At 49.4% G+C, this 21,978-nt stretch overlaps 1 protein-coding gene across 4 annotated transcripts in view; it reads left to right on the top strand.

Moving 5' to 3' along the window:
• The window catches only part of dnmbp (dynamin binding protein), a 110,419-nt gene extending 90,190 nt beyond the window's left edge, over positions 1 to 20,229 (top strand). For 2 of the 4 annotated variants that reach the window (XM_080205966.1, XM_080205968.1), the window contains exons 5-14: positions 426 to 443; positions 2,806 to 3,005; positions 4,612 to 4,742; positions 5,653 to 5,757; positions 6,725 to 6,853; positions 8,414 to 8,746; positions 12,017 to 12,196; positions 14,735 to 14,933; positions 16,320 to 16,912; positions 19,661 to 20,219. In XM_080205966.1, the coding sequence (XP_080062092.1) occupies positions 426 to 443; positions 2,806 to 3,005; positions 4,612 to 4,742; positions 5,653 to 5,757; positions 6,725 to 6,853; positions 8,414 to 8,746; positions 12,017 to 12,196; positions 14,735 to 14,933; positions 16,320 to 16,912; positions 19,661 to 19,846 (2,074 nt within the window). In that variant the 3' untranslated portion in view covers positions 19,847 to 20,219. Of the gene's footprint in view, positions 1 to 425; positions 444 to 2,805; positions 3,006 to 4,611; positions 4,743 to 5,652; positions 5,758 to 6,724; positions 6,854 to 8,413; positions 8,747 to 12,016; positions 12,197 to 14,734; positions 14,934 to 16,319; positions 16,913 to 19,660 lie in introns of all 4 variants that reach the window. The other 2 variants (XM_080205965.1, XM_080205967.1) reach the window with 2 other exon arrangements.
• The last annotated feature ends 1,749 nt before the right edge of the window (positions 20,230 to 21,978 follow it).

Here is a 21,978-nt window from a genome sequence, read left to right as displayed (position 1 = left end):
CCTTCTCTATGAAGAATATGCTTTATCGCGCAAGAAGGAATATTTTTATTCTATGCTAATAATAATAAATCAAGTCATGCTGAAATATGATAGTGAGCCTAATGAATATGAGATCAGCGATGTTTTAAAATGTTGGTCCCGGGAAGGAGATGCTTGTTGTTTTTTATAATATTGTCCTGGGATCTTTAAATCCAGCCAGGAGGGATTTCCAAGTCAACGTGGATTAGATGGGAGCTTCCAGCTATTCCCAGGGGTACCTGCTGCCTTGCTCTTTCTGGGTGATAGGGTTTGCCAAGACTCTGGCTAGCAGGGGCTCAGTGTTCGGTTCTCTGTCTACGTGGCAATTGCTCTGTGGAATTTACTGATGTTTTCTTCAATAACTCTCCTTTTTCCCTCTTCACCAACTGCTCCTCCTCCTCCTCCAGAGCAATATATCGCCAGTGGTAAGTCTGATCCGACAACCTTTCTCCTTCGCTTTACTTGCCCCTGCTTACAGAGGTCACCTGCATTGCTGTGACGCCTGCTTTCAGCCAAGTGCATATATGTGAGGGGGTGGGGGGTGCAGGTAGAGGATGGGTGGAGGGGCAGGTAAGAAGCTCAGTGCTTGCAGTGGAGAGGGTGTGGAGGGAGGGAACATCTGTTGGGGGGGGGGGGCGGTATGGTGGATGATTTGGGGGGCTTGCCAAGTTGGGCAGGAGGGGAGGGGTTTGGGGGATGGGGAGCGGAAGTGCGGGGGGTGTACGGAGGAGGGCGTGGGTGGAAAATCAGCCAAGGACAGGACATCAACTCAGCAGTGATGCCCCCCACAGTTCAAAAGCCAGACCTGTTTATTCTGATGAAAGAGGCCCCAACGGAGGGTTGGGGATAGGAGGGAGGAGGGGATCACTCCTACAGCAGGAGAAGAGAGAATAATATGGCTGGGCATGTTGGCCATGCCTGGGGGAGTGGGGGGGGCGGTGGGGGGAGTGTAGGGGAAAGGTGTGACCGGACTGGGAACTGGTGCAGAGAATGTCAGAGAGAGTGTGGTTGAGAGAGACGGCGTCTCTGTTCTGCTTTCTTGCTCTAATAGGCTGTGGCCGGCATGGAATGATCCCAGCCCAGCTGGCACTAAACGATATCAATGACCCTCTCTTTGGATCACCTCGAGATCCTCTGTGTGTGCAGCACCTCCTGTCTGTGTAACCGATGTATTGCAGGCTGCTCCCTCTCCCTCATCACCTAGCAATGTTCCCCTGTGAAACACACATGATATTAAACTCACTAACCCACTGCTGTCTCCATCCTGAGTGTGGTTTTCATGTGGTCTAACATTGCTAACTCATTGTACTCATGTTCATCAGTATCACACCTTGTTATAGGTAAGTAATCGATTGTCTGGTTCATTCCACCCATGTCTCTGACATTTCTACATTGTCTCATTGAAATGGAAGGAGGTTTATCCTGAGGATAGGATCAAGGTCAGAAAATGGTTAAATATGGACTAAAATTCCTACTACACTGTCCCCATCAAACACTCCCAGGACAGGTACAGCACGGGGTTAGATACAGAGTAAAGCTCCCTCTACGCTGTCCCCATCAAACACTCCCAGGACAGGTACAGCACGAGGTTAGATACAGAGTAAAGCTCCCTCTACACTGTCCCCATCAAACACCCCCAGGACAGGTACAGCACGGGGTTAGATACACAGTAAAGCTCCCTCTACACTGTCCCCCCATCAAACACTCCCAGGACAGGTACAGCACGGGGTTAGATACGGAGTAAAGGTGCCTGTACTGTACTGTTATTGTTAGGCTGGGGTGATTCCAGGTATCCCATTTCCCGGAAGTGATTCCAAACATCAGGACCCCTTCCTGCTCCCACAGTCCATTCTATCTCACTTGTTTTGTGTGACGTACACTCTGGTCATGTCCCCAGTGACGCTCATGAGGTGGCCTCTGAGTATGAGCTCCCTGATTTGAGGCAATGATTACCTGTCCAATCAGAGTGTCTCAGCTGTATGTATCTATATTGAGGAGTGTCAGGGCTGCTGGCACTCCAGATTCTGACTCTGTACCTGAAACACCCTTAGAAATGGAATAGAGCTTATAAACAAAGTGAACCTGGTGAAGGGACACGGAGTTATTGCAACCCTTACATGACTGTCTCTGATACTGGGCAGTGTTTATATTCGTGCTGATGTGAACACAGTAATGTGACAGAGTTGTGGCAGTGTAAAGGGGAAATCTCATGGAAGATTATAAATGCCAGAGACCTCTGAGGGAATCTCATAACCCGGATAGTGGCCATTTGGCCCGTTGTGTCTATGCCTATCTTTGGAAGGTGTGTCCTATTAATCCCACCTTCCCTGCCCATTCACCCGGCCAGTGGTTTACTTCCAAACTTTTCCAATTCCCTTTTTTGTTTTGAAAGTTCCAATTGAATCTGCTCCCACTGCCCTTTCAGACAGCACCTTCCCGACCACAACAACTCACATTGTCAAAAAACTTATTCTCCTCACCACCCCCTCCTCGATCTGTGACCCTCCTGCCCCTGGAAACACTTCCTCCTTGGATATCTATCAAAGCAGCTTTCCATGCAGTTAAATCTCACCTTGACTTTCTCCTCTCTAAGGAGAATATTCCCAACTTCTCCAGTCTCTCCTGGTCCCTCATCCACGGAACCATTCTCATAAATCTCCTCCCTGCTCTCTCCAAAAGCTTCACATCCTTCCGAAAGTGCCGTGCCCAGAATTGAAAACCATCTTCCAGCCGTAAACTAACTTTGGTTTAATAATAATTTCTAACACTTCTCTCTTTGTGAACCAGGGGCAAAACGAACTACATTAACCTGGGCTCGTTCCTCATTAAGCCAGTACAGCGGGTGATGAGGTACCCGCTGTTACTGATGGAGCTGCTGAACACAACCCCAGAATCGCACCGTGACAAGAAGCCATTGGGTGAGGCGGTTCTCGCGGTGAAGGATCTCAACGTTAACATCAATGAGTACAAGCGGCGGAAGGACCTGGGTGAGACTCGGTGTTTCTTCCTCCGTGTTTCTCTCCCTCTCCCTCTCTCTGTCTCTCTATCAGTCCTAAGGAGCTGCCGGTCACCAACCCGAATACTTCCTGCTGTCGCGTGGGGACAGGTTTTGTCTGATAAACACTCCCAGGAAGGATTTTGGGATGATTTGGTAAAAAGAAATACTTGAAATAACTTGTGTTGTGCCTGCCGCACAATCTGTTTTTAACCCTAATACGATGGACAAAGAATTGTGAGTTGTCTTCTTGTTATTGCAGTAATATTTATTCACAAACAGAAGTATTAATCACCCACACGATCAATATTAAGTTATTTCACAGAATCCTGAAGTTCAAGTTCAATACCAGACCTTGCCTTCACTTTTTGCAGGACTGGCAAGTTCCCAGGCAGATATTGGCCTTTATCCGTGTCTTGGTCTCTGTAACCCTCAGCGTAGTCTGGTCCTTTAGTCTGGTCTGAGGCCCTGACTCTGGTCTTCCCCCCCCCATCGTTGGTGTGGTGGCTCTCCTCATGCTGGTAGTTGTTGTTTGTGAGAGTGCGAGAGATCGATCTTCCCGTGGTACAGCATCTTTTATCCCTCATGGGTTTCACACCCTTTTTGGCCATTACCAATCAATCAATCAGGACTTGATCACCTTCAATGATAAAGTCCAATCAGGTGCTGCCACACCAATCTCTGGGTGTGTCCCCAATGGCCATGCCTGTAGGTGCTGAGGCAGGTAGGTCACATCCCCACCCCCCCAGTAAGAGTTAAGGCATCCCTGTGTCTGATAAACAACTCTATTTGACCAGAGAGTGTCCATTGTCTTTGGAATGGCCTAAATCCTGTGTATGTTTTTTATTAATGGGGATACTTTTTTTATTAAAGTGAGATATGGGTGCCACTGGCTGGGCCAACATTTATTGCCCATCCCTACTTGCCCATGGGGGGGCAGTTGAGAGCCAATCACATTGCTGTGGCTCTGAAGTCACATGTAGGCCAGACCGGGTAAGGGGGCAGATTTCCTTCCCTGAAGGACATTAGTGAACCAGATGGGTTTTTTTTGACAATCGACAATGTTTTCATGGTCATCGGTAGATTCTTAATCCCAGATTTTTTTTTTATTGAATTCAAATTCCACCAACAGTCGTGGCAGGATTCGAACCCGGGTCCCCAGAGTTTCTGGATTAATAGTCTAGCGGTAATACCACTTGGCCATCGCCTGCCCTTATATTCGGTCATCTGAGCTGCAGCCTGTCTGTTTCTGTACTTGGCCAATTGTCCCAGCATGCTTTGTAAATCGCCATCATAGGTGGCCCATTTGGCCAGAATTTCTATGACATCTTTAAGAGTTTAGGACACCCCAAAGTGTCAATGAGGTGTTATCAAAGTGTAGTCACTGTAGGGAATGTGACAACCAATTTGCACGTAGCAAGATCCCACAATGTGATCATGACTAGATCACCCTTTATTGTTTTCAGAGATGGTCACTGAGAACCAAGCATTGTGTGAGGGCGAGCTCTCCCGCTCCCTTTCCAATAGTTTCTGGGATCTCCTCACATCGCTCTCAAGGCAAGTTGTTGCTTTTGGTTTGACTTTGTGTCTCTGTGCAGTTCTGAAGTATCGCAAAGGAGATGAAGACTCTCTGATAGACAAGATCTCCAAACTCAGCATGCACTCCATCATCAAGAAATCCAACAGGGTTAGCAGCCACCTCAAGCACCTGACAGGCTTCGCTCTCCAGGTAAGAGATTGTGGGCAGGGGGTTAGAGGGAGTGAGGATAGGCGGAGATGGGGGGAATTGAGGGATTGGAGTGGTAGAGAGGAGGAGGAGGAGGGAGGTTAGATAGAGATGGGGGATGGAGGGAATGGGGAAGGGCTAGATGGAGGGAAGGAGGGAGAACTGTTACTGCCAAGTTCTACTGGATCTAACTCGGAAACTCACACCCGGTATTAAAATTCTTACTTTGATATCCCTGGCTGAGAGCCTGACTCTCTTGTCGTCTCCTCCACTGTAACCGAGAGCTGCACATTTTGTATTAAACAGATCTGTTAGCTGGTGTTTGGAAGATAGTCCTGGAGAAAGTGTCACCCTGTTAGAGTCTGTGTATATGTGTGTGTGTGTGTGTGTATATATATGTGTGCGTGTGTGTGTATGTGTATATGCGTCGCACCATTCAGCAGCTCGTTCTGGTCAACCTACGCTGCTCCTGCTTGAAGGATAATCCTCAAGCACAAGGCCCAGATGTGGCGATGGATTGTTTTAAAATATATTTTTGGGAATATTGTGGTATTGTGTATTCTGTAAATCTTATGCCCAAGATTAATTGAACTGGGGGTAGGTTAATAGAGACAGCTTGGCTGGGAGATGAAACGATAAAATGCCAGGCACATCGTTTATAAAGAGAGGCTATAGTGAGGTTGGGTTTACATGCAAATAGACTGGGTTTAAAATTTGCATTAGGAGATAGGTAGCAACTTGTCATTTCAGCTGTTAAACTTCAAAGGAAGTTTAGAAGAGACAAGGTTTCTGTATTAGCAATGAGCTGTGGGCTCAGGTACAGAAATCTCTGGCTTCTTGTCAGCTTCCTGTTCCTCACCATTTCGAAAATACTCTCCCTGGATTCAGGATTGAAGAATCTCCTCTCTTTCAGATCAAGGATGAGGCTTTTGAGGAGGCAGAAAGGAGGTTTCGGGTACAGGAGCGGCTGATTAAATCCTTCATCCGAGATCTGTCCCTGTATTTGCAGCACGTACGGGTGAGTCAATGTCACACTTTCTCACCGACACAGGGCTGCAGCCCAGTCGCTCAGCGGCTCGGGTACCGTTAGCCTCAGTGTCCTGGGGGGAGGACACACACTCCCCACAAGTACTTGTGGTTGGGTGGATGGTAACTGACTGGGAGAGTGTTGGGGAGGAGTTTAGGTGACGGACGGGGATTATAAGGGAGGGGTTTAGGTGACGGACGGGGATTATAAGGGAGGGGTTTAGGTGACGGACGGGGATTATAAGGGAGGGGTTTAGGTGACGGACGGGGACTATAAGGGAGGGGTTTAGGTGACGGACGGGGACTATAAGGGAGGGGTTTAGGTGACGGACGGGGACTATAAGGGAGGGGTTTAGGTGACGGACGGGGACTATAAGGGAGGGGTTTAGGTGACGGACGGGGACTATAAGGGAGGGGTTTAGGTGACGGACGGGGACTATAAGGGAGGGGTTTAGGTGACGGACGGGGACTATAAGGGAGGGGTTTAGGTGACGGACGGGGATAAATGGAGAGGAGCTTAGGGGAGAGACGGGCTTCATAGAGGAGAGGTTTAGGGAATGGATGGGGATTATGGGGAGGAGTTAGGAGACAGACAGGGACCATGGGGAAGAGTTTAGGGGATGGATGGGGCTAATGTGGGACAGGCTGGGATGAGTTTGAGTGTGGATGCATTTAGCCCCTCCACAGTCGAATAGCCTGAGGCTGACACTCAGCATCGGACACTAACGGATGGGGAATGTCCCGCGGAGGGGGAGATATTCTGGGACAGATGGAGCCTGGGGTTATAATCCAGTGAGAGGTCGGAGCTCGGGGAGCTGTGGTGGGGATGGAGAGTGGGGTAGAGACACCCAGCCTGGAGTCCCTGTCCCCTGGGCAGACAGCAGCGTGCTGTGTGGTAGGATTGAGATCTGTGCAGCCAGCTGGGACCGGGAACTGAGTGTGTTTGTCTCCTGCGGTAGGAATCGGTCTCGGTGAAGGTGCTGGTGGCAATGAGCATCCTGGACATGTACGGAGAAAAGAACCATCCCGACCTGGAGAGTTTCCAGCGAGCACATCGACTCATCAGTGACCAACTCTTCACCAACTTCGTGAGTGATTTCCAAGGTGTTCCGTTACAGTCAGCTTTTAATGTGTAAATAACGAGAGTCACAGGTTTCACAACATTGGCAGGACAGGGAGAGAGACGTTTATTTTAACGCAGCGAGTTATTGTGATCTGGAAGGTGCTGTCTGAGAGAGCGGTGGAAGCAGATTCAATAACTTTCCAGAGAGCAAATTGCAGAGACATTTTGTAAAGGAGAAAGCTGCGGGAATCTGGGGAAGGAGCAGGGAGAGTGGCCCTGATTGGATTGCTCTTTCAATGAGCTAGCATAGACAGGATGGGCTGAATGGCATCCTCTTTCTGCTGTACAATTCTCCTGAGTCTCAGTCGCTTACAGAATGTGGAATTTTGTAAATTTCCCCCCCCTAGTAAGTTCCCTCATGGAGGAGGGCCCTGTGCCTCAGGAGTGAGTGGCCAGTTGTTGCTTTCTTCACTCTTCCCCCCATTATCGATTATCTTAGGATGCTGGACTCGAGCCGTTCAGCCCATTCTTCCTCACACTGCACCGTGAGTGTCCCAGCTAAATGTTCAGCTCCAGTCTGAGGGACACTGTCGCTGGGTGAAGGTGGTGATAAACATTCCTGTCCCTGACCCTGGACACCAATTCCTGGTCCTCTCGAGGTCAGTACAGACTGAGGACCTGCCCTGAGACCTCTCCCGTCTGCACCACTTACTTCACACATCAGATCAGCATTCACACTGTCGTTCCAGCCAGTGACACTTACAGAGCACGTTTACCACCATCAAACATCCCAAGAAGGGATATCAGACACACAAGGAGATATTAGGGCAGGTCATCAAAAGCTTGGCAAAGAGACAGCATCACTGGCAGCACAGTGGTTACCGGCCATGGTTGATTGGCAGAGCAGACTCGATGGGCTGAGTGGCCTAATTCAGCTCAGGTACCCGGGTTCGATTCCGGCTTCGGGTCACTGTGTGGAGTTTGCACATTCTCCCTGTGCCTGTGTGGGTTTCCTCCGGGTGCTCCGGTTTCCTCCCACAGTCCAACGTCTCTCAACACCAGGTTAAATTCCAACAGGCTTATTTGGGGTCACGAGCTTTCGGAGCGCTGCATCACTCACCTGATGAAGGAGCAGCGCTCCGAAGGCTCGTGATTCCGAATCAACCTGTTGGACTTTAACCTGGTGTTGTGAGACTTCTGACTGTGTCCCACCCCAGTCCATCTTATGGCTCCCACAGTCTGAAAGAGGCCCTGGTTAGGGTGCAATGGCCACGCTAAGTTCTCCCTCAGTGTACCAAGAACAGGCGCCGGGGTGTGGCAACTTCATTGCAGTGTTAATGTAAGCCTACTTGTGACACTAAGAAATAAACTTTAAACTTTGAACAAACTGAAGGAGGGGAGAGAGTGGTGGAGAGGTTTCGGGAGGGAATTCCAGAGCTTGGGACCCTGGCTGCCAGGTTGGAGCGATTTCAGCTGGAGAAAGGACCAGAGCAGCGTGGAGGGCTGCGGGGCTGGAGATGGGTTGAGGCCCTGGAGTGATTTGAGAAGATTGAGAACTTTTTCCCCCTCACTGTTTTCCCCGCAGAAAGAGCGGACAGAGACGCTGGTTATCGCTCCCCTCAACCAGCTGCTGGGGATGTGCCCTGGGCCCCACAAACTGATCATCAAACGTTTCGACAAGCTGCTGGATTACCACAACTGCAAGGAGAGGGCTGAGAAACTGAAGGATAAGAGGACCCTGGATGAACTGCAGGCGGCCAAGAACAACTACGAGGCTCTCAACGCCCAACTCCTTGACGAACTGCCAAAGTTTCACAAGAGCGCCGAGGAACTCTTCATCAACTGTATGCGGGGTTTCGCCGAGGCCCACCAGGAGTTTGTGGGGCTGACGCTGAAGGAACTTCAACCACTGACACAGGTAAATAGAGGGGGGGAGGCCTGGGACCGCAGCACCCAGCCAGGTCTACCACCACAGAACATCCTGTGTGGATACCATTATAATGAAAGGCTGGTGGTGGTAGATTGTATAAATGCAGACATCAGACAAACAGATAACAAGGGCAGAGTCATTGATGGGGGATTTGAACCTTCACATTAACTGGAACAAGAAGATAGACTATTCCTTAGAAAAGCAGTGGGGTAAATTTTACCATCCCGCCCGTCACAGGAATCGGGGTGGGCGAGGGGCAGACCATGGAAAGATCTGGCGGGATTTTACGATTTTGGGTTGAACGAGGCAGGAAATCCCCGCCCAGTGAGTTTTTGGAGCATGTCCAGGCTAGTTTCCTGCCACGAAATGTCCCAGAACCAACAAGTGGTACATCAGATTAGAAATAAAAATAGAAAATGCTGCATAAACTCAGCAGGTCTGGCAGCATCTGTGGAGAGAGAAATATTTCAGCTCGATAATGTCCCTAAGATCATCGTATGTTACAAGAAACAGTGGTCAGGAGCATGTTGGCACTGCTGCCTCACAGAACCCGGGTTCAATTCTGGCCTCGGATCACTGTGTGGAGTTTACACGTTCTCCCCGTGTCTGCGTGGGTTTCCCCCAGGTGCTCTGGTTTCCTCCCACAATACAAAAATGCGCAGGTTAGATGGATTTGCCATGCTAAATTGCCCCTTTGTGTTCAAGATCTGTAGGTGAGGGGATTAGCAGGGTAAATATTTGGGTAGCAAGGATAAGGGCGGCATGGTAGCACAGTGGTTAGCACTGCTGCTTCACAGCTCCAGGGACCTGGGTTCGATTCCCGGCTCGGGGTCACTGTCTGTGTGGAATTTGCACATTCTCCCCGTGTCTGTGTGGGTTTCCTCCGGGTGCTCTGGTTTCCTCCCACAGTCCAAAGATGTGCGAGTTAGGTTGATTGGCCGTGCTAAAAATTGCCCCTTAGTGTACTGGGATGCTTAGGTTAGAGGGATTAGTGGGTAAAATATGTAGGGCCTGGGTGGGATTGCGGTCGGTGCAGACTCGATGGGCTGAATGGCCTACTTCTGCATTGGAGAGATTCTATGACCTATGAATGTGGGCCCTTTTGAAATTGTTAATAGTAACAATAAAAATAGGGAAATATCAGAATAATGCCTTACAGTGGAGGAAGAGATCAGCATGCCCCAAGGAAGGGAACACTGAATCAGGGAGAGAGTCTCCCCAAAGTTAATGTTAGCAAAGTAACAGTAATGCGGAGATTAATGGTGTTACACAGTGACAAAACCCCAGGAACCTCCAATCCAGGGGTTTAAAAGAAGTGGCTGAGAATATTGCAGATCCCCCAATGAATAAACTCCCAAAGCTCTCTCGATTCCAGAACCATTCCTTCCGATTGGAAAAATGTTTGCTGATTTTTGGGAGAGGAAAACTCGGGAATTATAAAACCAAACACACAAGCAAAATCCCGCAGGTCGGAAATGGAGACAGAAAGTGGAGAAATGCTGAGTGAGTCTGTGTGCAGAGAGGAACAGAGTGAGTGTTCTGATCCTGTGAGCCAACACCAGAACTGCTGGTGAAGGGTGGATTATAGACATGGCTGAGGAATTGATGGAGTGGCGGGAAACTGATTGGGGATACGGGGCGGGAAAGCAAATTGGCGGGACATGCCCCTCGGTGACCCGTGTATTCACCAACTATTCACCATCTCCTCTCGCAACCTAGACATGTTCACTGATAACTGGAAGCGTAACAGAGATGTTGATAGACTGAGCCTTTGTTTCTGTTCTGTATCTGCTTAGAAATGGATTTGAAAACACTGCAATCAAAACAACCTTTAACCTTTGCCCTATGGAGAACAAGGCAGCTTCTCCAGTCTCCCGACACAATTGCCCCACGTCCCTGGATAAGTCTCTCCACACCTTCCGCAAGTTTTATTTTGCTGTGTACCTAACACTGTGCTGTACCTGTCCTGGGAGTGTTTGATGGGGGACAGTGTAGAGGCAGCTTTACCCTATATCTAACCCCGTGCTGTATCTGTCCTGGGACTGTTTGATGGGGGACAGTGTAGAGGCAGCTTTACCCTATATCTAACCCCGTGCTGTACCTGTCCTGGGAGTGTTTGATGGGGACAGTGTAAGAACATAAGAACATAAGAAATAGGAGCAGGAGTAGGCCATCTGGCCCTTCGAGCCTGCCCCGCCATTCAATAAGATCATGGCTGATCTGTCGTGGCTCAGTTCCACTTTCCCGCCCTCTCCCCATAACCCTTAATCCCCTCTCTTATCAAAAACCCATCAACCCGCTTCTTAAAAATATTTAGCGAGGCAGCCTCCACCACTTCAACGGGCAGAGAATTCCAGAGATTCACCACCCTTTGAGTGAAGAAGTTCCTCCTCAACTCCGTTCTAAACCACCCCCCCTTTATCTTGAGGCTGTGCCCCCTAGTCCTACTGTCTTTTTTGAGCGGGAAGAGTCTCTCCACCTCTATCCTATCCATCCCATTCATCATCTTATACGTCTCAATGAGATCTCCCCTCATTCTTCTAAACTCTAACGAGTACAAGCCTAGTTTATTCAGCCTCTCCTCATAGCTCAACCCCCTCAACTCCGGTATCAGCCTAGTAAACCTCCTCTGCACTCCCTCCAAGGCCAAAATATCTTTGCGCAGGTGTAGAGGGAGCTTTACTCTGTATCTAACCCCGTGCTGTACCTGTCCTGGGAGTGTTTGATGGGGGGACAGTGTAGAGGGAGCTTTATTCCTTTATCTAACCCCGTGCTGTACCTGTCCTGGGAGTGTTTGATGGGGATAGAGTTGTAGAATCTCTACAGTGCAAAAGGGAACTATTTGGCTCATCAAGTCTGCAGAAACTCTCCAAAAGAGCATCTTACCTAGTCCCCCGCCCTTTCCCTGTAACCCTGTACATTTACCATGGCTAATCCAGCTAACCTACACGTATTTGGAGAGTGGGAGGAAACCAGAGCATCCGGAGGAAACCCGTGCAGACGTGGGGAGAATGTGCAGACTCCGCACGGACAGTGACCGGAGGCCAGAATTGAACCCAGATCCCTGGCGTTGTGAGGCAGCAGTGCTAATCACTGTGCCACCGTGTCGAGGGAAGGTTACTCTGTGATTTTGAGTGGTTAATACTGATGTGGGATATATGATGATGTGACAGTGCTGTGTCAGTTTGGAACGTGTGCAGTGTCTGCTACTGTTTGAGTCTGTTGTACACTGACCGATGGGAGGTTTCTCTGCCACAGTTGATTGCCGTGGTGAATAAGGACACCAGTATTGTGGCCTTGTTCCAGGAACAACATCTCAAAGCTCTGCAGTTACTCCAAGTCTTCAGCTTCTGCCCAGACACACTCCCTTCCTCCAGAAAACCATTTGATCGCAAGACCACAGAACGACAGTCCTCGCGCTTTCACATGTCGTCAATGGTGAGCTTGGTGTTTTTATTTTACATATTTATGTTACGTATTTTAAACATCCTCTCAGTTTGTTCCAGATAGCTCTGCAGTAGGCTGCATAAGGAGCAGGAGTAGACCATTCAGCCCATTGAGCTTGTTCTATCACGCAGTAAGGTGATGGTTGACCACCGTCCTTAGCTGTACCTCATTCCCAAACCCCTTCATTCTCTTAGTTCCGGGAAAATCTATCAGTCTGAACTTGAGAAAACTGTTGGAACCTTCACAGTCCCTGGGGTAAAGGGAATGAAGAGAAGACCTGGTGTCTATCTTAAGCTTTTCGCAACAATCAGACATGTGAAAATGCTTTAGAGCCAATAAAATACTTTTAAAACCTTGTGGGTAACGTGGCACCAATATGCGCACAGCAAGATCCCACAGAGCTGTGACGTTTTTATAATGTCGAGGGATAAATATTGGTCCAGATGCCTCCCCTCTTATTCTTCAGAATAGTGCCATAAGATCTTTTATATCTGCCCAAGCAGGCATCAGTTTAACAACTCATCTGAAAGACAGCACAGCTGACAGTGCTGCACTCTCTCAGTACTGCACCGAGAGTGTGGGCCTTGATTTCTGTCCTCGAGCCCTGGAGTGGGAATTGGACTCTGAACCTTTGTGACTCTGAGGCAAGGGTTCCGCCCACTGAGCCGTAGCTACTGCCCAAATTCCAAAGATTCACAGCCTTCCAAGCTAAAGATTTCTTCTCAATTCTAACAGCCGTACCCCATGCCCTCAGACTAGGCCCTGTAAGTACCTCTGCACCCTCCAACCAGGGGAAACAAGTTCCCAATATCTAACCTGTCAAGCCCTCCTTTCATTCGTTTGTGGGACATGGGCATCACTGGTTGGCCAGCATTTATTGCCCATCCCCAGTTGCCCTTGAGAAGGTGGTAGTGAGCTGCCGCCTTGAATCGCTGCGGTCCATGTGCTGTGGATTGATTCACAATGCCGTTAGGGAGGGGATTCCAGGATTTTGACCCAGCGACAGTGATGGAACGGCCGATTATATTTCCAAGTCAGGACGGTGAGTGGCTTGGAGGGGAACTTGCAGGCGATGGTGTTCCCATGTATCTGCTGCCCTTGTCCTTCTAGATGGAAGTAATCGAGGGTTTGGAAGGAGCTGTTTAAGGATCTTTGATGAATTTAATCTTTACCATTGGCCATCTTTATACTCTGCCCTCAATTCATTGGCCTGAATGTCAAGTCTGATCCAACTAGAGAACCGATCGATTTCGCCAGGTGGGTGTGAGAAATATTCATTGTTGATCTGAACCAGACCAGTTATAAATACCTGTATAAATGCAGATATTTCCCCTTCCAGGAACTCTGTACCAGGTCTGAGTGATTTTTCCAGCTCTGTCCCAGATACTGGCAGTATTTGGGGCTCATGGAAATGAATTTGCAGGATTAGAGTTTATGAATTTTAGCACCATTTTATGTTTGTGTTGGTAACATTCCACTCAGATCCGGTGACCTGGATAAAACCCCATTAATTTGGAGGCATTTGCAAATGGTTTTATCGTTTGAGTCGTTTTATTCTCAAATATCTAAAGGGTAAGAAACTGGAAATAGTGGCAGCACAGAGAGAGAGAGTCAGATAGGGAAATCATTAAATCCTAGTGGGTCCAAAAAAAATCAGAAAATCTAATGGAATGTTGGCCATTCTCACATGTGGGTTGGAAGGACATAAAATTGTCCAAAGATGTGCGGGTTAGGTGGTGCTGAACTGCCCCTTAGTGTCCAAAGATGTGCAGTGGATTAACCGTGGTAAATACAGGGGGGGGGGTTACAGGGAAAGGGTGGAGAGGAGGGATTGGGTGGGACTCTTTCAGAGAGTTGATACAGATGCGATGGGCTGGATGGCCTCTTTCCGCACTGCAAGAATTCTGAGATTCTGCCCCTGTTACACAGACCTCTGGTCGGGGCTCGTCTGCAGTGACTGGGTTCAGTTCTGGGCACCGCACCTCAGACTGAACTTGGGCGGGTCAGGGAATGGGGGGGTGGGGGGGTTGGTGTAAGAGCGCAGATTCACAAGAATGATAGGTCAAAACAAGGTCAGTCCATGGAAAAAAAATCACACCTGAGTATAGAAGATTGATGTAAATCTAATCGGAGAGTGTAAAATGATTTAAAAGAAGAATTTTCCAGTGTCGATAGTGAGAAACTGATCTCTTCTGGTGGGGGGGGCGTGGAGTCTAAATCAAAGGGGCTATAACTGTGAAATGAGAGCAGGGTGTGTCGGAGCTGATCGGAGGAAGCATTTCCTGACACGGGGGAGTAGCAATGTGGAACTCTCGGATCTAAATAAGTTGAGAAGCTGGGGTTGTGGATCTAAAAATTTCCAAACTGAGATTAGCGGAGAGGGTAATTAGGGTCGATTTGAGTTAAGATACAGCTTGGATGGTGGGACAGATCCCACAGGGCAGACGGGCTCCTGTTTACTAAGCGATGCCGTGTTCAGCACGTTCCGGTTCCTCGGTCTAACCTTCCACGTCTCTCTGTCGGTGACAGCCAATTGCCGCGTTACAGACAGACGAACAGCGAGCCGCGCTGCTGGCAAAGTATGAACCGGATAAACTGTACCAGACCGACCGCAACTTCAACGCTGCCCAACAGCTGGACGTCTCCCTGCTGGAAGGAGACCTGGTCGGAGTGATTAAACAGCAAGATCCCATGGGCAGCCATAACCGGTGGCTAGTGGACAACGGGGGTAAGAGCAGATCGATTGTTGGCGCACTCTGCCTCATAATACACCATAGAACAGTACAGGCCCTTCGGCCCTCGATGTTGTGTCGAGCTATGTCCGAACCCAAGATCAGTCTATCCCACTCCCTGTCATTCTGGAGTGCTCCATGTGCCTATCCAATAACCGCTTGAAAGTTCCTGAAGTGTCCGACTCCACTATCACAGCAGGCAGTGCATTCCACACCCCAACCACTCTCTGAGTAAAGAATCTACCTCGGACATCCCTCCTATATCTCCCACCATGAACCTTATAGTTATGCCCCCTAGTAACAGCTACATCCACCCAAGGAAATAGTCCCTGGACGTCCACTCTATCTATCCCCCTCATTATCTTATAAACCTCTATTAAGTTGCTTCTCATCCTCCTCTGCTCTAAAGAGAAAAGCCCCAGCTCCCTCAACCTTTCCTCATAAGACCTACCCTCCAAACCAGGCAGCATCCTGGTAAATCTCCTCTGCACTCTCTCCAATGCTTCCTTCTTATAGTGAGGTGACCAGAACTGTACACAATATTCCAAATGTGGTCTCACCAAGGTCCGATACAGTTGCAGCATAACCCCGTGGCTCTTAAACGCAAACCCCCTGTTAATAAACACTAACACACTATAAACCTTCTTCACGGCTCTATCCACTGGAGTGGAAACCTTCAGAGATCTGTGGATATGAACCCCAAGATCTCTCTGTTCCTCCACATTCCTCAGAACCCTGCCAGCGACCCTGTAATCCACATTCAAGTTTGTCCTACCAAAATGAATCACCTCGCACTTATCGGGATTAAACTCCATCTGCCACTTTTCTGCCCAGCTCTGTATCCTATCAATGTCTCTTTGCAGCCTACAAGAGCCCTCCACTCATCCACTACTCCACCAAAAGGCACCTGTTCTGACACAGAGGCGTGTGTGTAGCTTGTCCAGGATGAGCCAGACCTGTCAGGAAACTCCTCCGGCCTCGTGTCCATCCCTCAGTTCCTTCTCTCCTTCATTGGCTGCTGGGATTTCAGCTGGAAAGATCCAAGCTCGGGAATTCCCTCCCTAACCCTCTCCTTTCTTTTGAACCTCCCGAACCTTGTGTGGGGAATGTAGTTTTATCGCGGAGGCAGTGGCGCGGTGGGATCGTCACTGGGCTAGTAATCCAGAGGTGTTGTGGATTGGGGATGTGACATTCTGACTGGTGGGTTTATGAATGCTGCCCACTGAGTCTGGGCTGATTCCTGGTGGTGTCTGTGCCCGGAATGAGTGGGAATCCGGGAAGTGGTGAAAGGGAGACTGAGGGATGTGTGGAGGGAGCAGAAGAGGTGGAGTTGGGAAAGTCCTGTTACAAAGTGTTAACAGCCTTGTCTTGTCTTCCATCAGTGATGAAGGGTTTTGTGTACAGTTCCTTCCTGAAGCCCTATAACCCGCGCCGGAGTCATTCGGACATCTCAGTGGAGAGCCATTCCTCCAATGAATCGGGTTACGGAGGTTCCTCTCCGGTCATCTCGAGGCAGAATAGCAGCTCAGTCGTGGCGGTCAATCACTCCAGTGGCATGGCAACATTCTCCGCCTCTCCACAGGCGCACGTTTCCACGGAGTCGGTGGCTGCTCCTCCCCCAAAAGCGCCACAGCGATGGAACGCACCGGAACCCTCGCCACCACAGCAGGCCGCGTCACCACCGCGGCAGACTGCGTCACCACCGCGGCCATACCTGGTTGATGACTCCGCATCACGCCCGCCCGTTTTGGTGCAACAAGCCAACACCTATGACCCAGCACCAGCAACCAGCTCTCAGTTGCTCACATCTCACCGCTCACCTGTAAAAGATTCCTACTTAACCGTGCATCCAAAACGCTCCAAACAGATGGAATATTCCCTACCGCGGAAATCCCGGGAATGTAGGCGAGGGCTGCGCAGAGCGTCATCGCAAGAGGGATATCTGGAAAGCAATGAGTATGATCCCGGTCATCAGGTAAGAGGAACACAGCTCCGAGAGAGTTCCCTACTAATCCCTTAAACCTCATCCCATCCACCACCCTCAGGATCCACTCACTCCACCACTGACGCTCAGTAGCAGCAGTGTGTTCTACCTACAAGATGCACTGCAGCAATTCACTAAAGACCCTTAGAAAGCTCCTTCCAAAACCACAACCACTGCCATCTAGAAGGACAAGGGCAGCAGATGCATGGGGACACCGGCAACTGCAAGTTCCCCTCCAAGCCACTCACCATCCTGACTTGGAAACATATCAGCCGTTCCTTCACTGTCGCTGGGTCAAAATCCTGGAGCTCCCTCCCTAACAGCACTGTGAGTGTACCTACACCACAGCGGTTCAGGAAGGCAGCTCACCAGCACCTTGTCAAAGGATGGACAATAAATGTTGGTCTAGCCGGTGACACCCACGTCCTGTTGAAATAAAATCCTCATCCTGTGAGAGCGAGAAATAATCGGAAAAGTTTCCCACCTTCTCACTGTGCGGTGATGAGGGGGAGTGGGCGAGGGGAAGATGTTTGGAGGCCTGTATGAGAGGAGATTCCCATTCCTGTAGGCGCCATCCACAAATTCAGGAATTCCCAACGTGCCTTGCAGCCAGTGCCGTGCTTGTTGAATCGCTGTTGTCATGTCGGAAACTCAGCAGCACAATATTGCACAGCAGGATCCCATACACAGCAGTGCTCTGGTTCAGTGATTGAGGGATAAGTATTGGCCAGAAAGCTGGGAAGGGCTTCCCTGCTCATGTTCAAAGTAACAATCTTTAGTGTCTCCCCTCAGAGCGAGTGGACAGTTTCAGGTCTCCCCTCTGCTCTCGAAGCTGCCTCTAACCAATCCCATGTCTAAATCCGGTCACTTTGTCATTCTGTTCTGGCTGTCTGCTGGACTCTGCTATCTATAAGGCTGTATTTGCTGTAGTGACCAGTTTCACACATCCTGAGCTCCTGAAACATATGACAGAGATTCTGGTCCATCTCTGACAGTGCCACACTCCCTCAGCCATGCTCGAGGCACCTGGTGTGAGCGGAGCCCAGTTCAGGGCCCTGGTTTAAAGTCAGTCCTGGCTAACGTGTTGGGATGGAGTGAGTGTTTCAATTAGAAATCAGAAGCTAAAGCACAGCTTGAATTCTGGCAAAGACCTGATTTATTTTTCTCTTTGGTGTCCCTCTCTCTCTCCATCTCTCTCCATCTCTCTCTCTCTCTCTCTCTCCATCTCTCCATCCCCATCTCTCTCTCCATCCCTCTCTCTCTATCACTTTATTACACTGTCTCTCTCTCGCGCTCTCTATTACATTATCTCACTTACTCACTATCTCATTTACTGGAGTTCTATGAGGATGTGTCTAGGGCGGTGGATAGAGGAGAGCCGGTGGATGTGGTCTTTCTGGATTTTCAGAAGGCGTTTGACAAGGTACCTCACAAGAGGTTATTGCAGAAGGTCAGGGGACATGGAGTTGGGGGTAGGGTGTTAGCGTGGATAGAGGATTGGTTGTCAAATAGGAGGCAGAGAGTGGGGGTCAATGGGTTCTATTCGGATTGGAGGATGGTGACTAATGGAGTGCCCCAGGGGTCGGTGCTGGGGCCTCAGCTATTTACCATTTATATAGATGATCTGGAGGAGGGAACCGAGTGCAGGGTGTCGAAATTTGCTGATGACACCAAGATTGGGGGAAAGGCAAATTGTGCGGAGGGTGTGGAGAGTCTGCAGAAGGATCTAGATAGGCTGGGCGAATGGGCCAGGAAATGGAAAATGGAATTTAATGTTGGCAAGTGTGAGGTGGTCCACTTTGGTAGGAATAATGGTAGGAAGGATTATTACTTATGTGGCGAAAAACTGCAGCAGGCGACGGTGCAGAGGGACCTCGGGGTCCTTGTGCATGAGTCGCAAAAACCCAGCCTGCAGGTGCAGCAGGTGGTCAGGAAGGCGAATGGGATGCTGGCCTTCATAGCGAGGGGGATTGAATATAAAAGTAGGGAGGTCTTGCTGCAGCTGTATAGGGCATTGGTGAGGCCGCAGCTGGAGTACTGTGTGCAGTTTTGGGCGCCGCACCTGCGCAAGGATATTTTGGCCTTGGAGGGAGTGCAGAGGAGGTTTACTAGGCTGATACCGGAGTTGAGGGGGTTGAGCTATGAGGAGAGGCTGAATAAACTAGGCTTGTACTCATTAGAGTTTAGAAGAATGAGGGGAGATCTCATTGAGACGTATAAGATGATGAATGGGATGGATAGGATAGAGGTGGAGAGACTCTTCCTGCTCAAAAAAGACAGTAGGACTAGGGGGCACAGCCTCAAGATAAAGGGGAGGCGGTTTAGAACGGAGTTGAGGAGGAACTTCTTCACTCAAAGGGTGGTGAATCTCTGGAATTCTCTGCCCGTTGAAGTGGTGGAGGCTACCTCGCTAAATATTTTTAAGAAGCGGGTTGATGGGTTTTTGGTAAGAGAGGGGATTAAGGGTTATGGGGAGAGGGCGGGAAAGTGGAACTGAGCCACGACAGATCAGCCATGATCTTATTGAATGGCGGGGCAGGCTCGAAGGGCCAGATGGCCTACTCCTGCTCCTATTTCTTATGTTCTTATGTTCTTACTCTCTACCTCTCCAGGTTCACTGTGCTGTCTATGGTTCACTGTGCTGTCTATGGTTCACTGTGCTGTCTATGGTTCACTGTGCTGTCTATGGTTCACTGTGCTGTCTATGGTTCACTGTGCTGTCTCTCTCTCTCTCTCCAGGTTTACTATGCTGTCTATGATTTTCGAGCCCGCTGTCCGAATGAACTCTCCATTGTCAACAACCAGCGCGTGCGAATCCTGCGATTCCAAGACATGAACGGGAACCGGGAATGGTGGCTGGCAGAGGCTAACGGCAGGCAGGGATATGTCCCCGCCACTTACATCAGAAAGACAGAATACACGTGAAGGAAGGGGAGGACAGGACGGGAGAGAAAGAAATGAACCAGCTTCGCCCGCCCTCCTGTGTTTAAAGACAATCGAGCCGAGAGTCCAGGCTGTCCCTCGGTCCAGCCTCAGGCAGTGGAGAGAGCCCAGGGACACTGACTGGAACTGCTGTCTTATTTCTCCAAGGATGTTTCTCAATAACTGGAATCATCGCTGGAACTAATCCAGGCCAAAGCTCCTTTTGGCATTGTACAAAAATGGCCTCAGTTGGCAATGTACTTGTGCTAAATATTATATAAAAACACAATTCCCAAACACACTCTTTAAGAATGCGACAGTATTTTGCTGATCTGGTCTCTTCCTCTTCACTCCCTCACCTCAATGTTTCCAAGGTAACCAGTTCAAGTTCAAAATCAGGAGATTTCAGAGAGTTGGGTTTGCACAAACTTTTGCAACAACCTACAGTTCATTCAGGTGCAATTTGTGAAACCGTGTCGCGTTGCTGAGTGAGGTTTCCGATGTTACCCTCTGGTGTTTTATTTCTGGAATGAAAGGCCTCGAGCTAGGCCGCACTCGAACCTCTAGCTGCTTCACTCGGTGGAAAGCAGCACCTCCAGCTGGATGTATCTGGGGCCACGCATCACGATTTCACACAGTAGGGCAAAGAACAGAAGTCTGCAACTTCACCAACTGCAGTGTTACAGTGGGAACAACCGTGAGGGGCTGAATAACTCTGACCAGGGGCGGAGGGCAGTACACCAGGCTTTGTGATGTTACCAAATGGGTAATTGGTGTTGGGTGGGGGAGTGGGGCGGGGGGAGGGTTTCTCAGCCAAATATCTGAATCTTGGGCTGCGACAGATAAACAGCATCAGAGAACAAGAGGGACGAGATCACCAGCCAGGATCTGGTTGAGTAGCAGAACAGGCCCAACTGGGATAAATGGATCCAACCTCTTCCTAACAGCAATGGCCACAGGGTGAGACTTCCTGTCTAAAATATTAAGGCGGGAACAGAGAACCATAGAATCCCTTCAGTGCAGAAGAGGCCATTTGGCCCATCAAGTCTGCACCAATTCTAACAGAGTGGCTGGAATTTTACTTCCCTGCTTCCCACGGGAATCGGAATGTGCGAGGAGCGGACAGAGGAAAGATCCAGTGACCTTGAGCAGGATTTTACGGTTTTGGGATGAGCGAAGCAGTAAAATCCCACCCAATATCATACCCAGGTCCTCTCCTCACCCTATCTCTGTAACCTCACACATTTACCAATCTATCTAACCTAAGGGAAAATTTAGCATGGCCATTCTACCTAACCCGCATATCTTTGGACTGTGGGAGAAAACTGGAGCACCCGGAGGAAACCCATGCAGACATGGGGAGAATGTGCAAACTCCACACTGACGGTGACTCAAGCTAGGAATTGAACCTGGTCCCTGGCACTGTGAAACAGCAATGCTAACCACTGAGGCAGGGAAGTAGAGATTTGGGTAAAAGGTATACCATTCTGTCTCAGTGTGCCAGTCTGATTCAAATAATTTGAATGGTTAAAGGTACAGGTTGTTTGGAAGTTCAGTATTGTTTTGACAATGTACCTTAGCCATGCCCTCTACCACAGCCACAGTCTGACTGCCAGCCCCCTGTACCCAGTGTTCCCGTCCTCGGCTATTGCAGGTGGACAACAACAGTGGAGTTTTAAAGCTAATTTTTCCTGGTCCCAAGCAATGGGCAAGATCCTCAGAGCTGGCCAGCTGCTGGTGCACTGCCATCTCCTGCCCTAGGACATGGGCCAGGACATGCTGGCAGTGCCAGTCTGGCAATGGTAAGCTGCTCTGGGAAAGCTGTGTGGAGCGGGTGCTGAATCCCAATCCAGTGGGTCGTGCTGGCATAGCTCCAGAGACAGAGAGAGAGAGACAGCAGTGCTCCTCTCGCCTGGAATGGTGTCTTATTTTTTCAATGTTCCTGGAAGGGTTTATGGTTTAAAGAGAAAAAACTGAATCATTGCTGAAATGAATCCAGCTTTGACATTATAAAGATGACCACAGCATTCCTGCCTGCTGCAAGTTTACACATTAACACTCGCAGTGAGAACAGGTCTTTCCGATCAATGGATGCAGTCTATCCTCGGTACAGACTGCCACGGTATATGAAGGTA

Source organism: Carcharhinus amblyrhynchos, chromosome 17, assembly GCF_965287045.1.
Source record: "Carcharhinus amblyrhynchos chromosome 17, sCarAmb.v2.hapA, whole genome shotgun sequence".
NCBI lineage: Eukaryota > Metazoa > Chordata > Chondrichthyes > Carcharhiniformes > Carcharhinidae > Carcharhinus > Carcharhinus amblyrhynchos.
The sequence above is the reverse complement of the archived record's forward strand: the minus strand, read 5'-3'. Positions and strand labels throughout refer to the sequence as shown.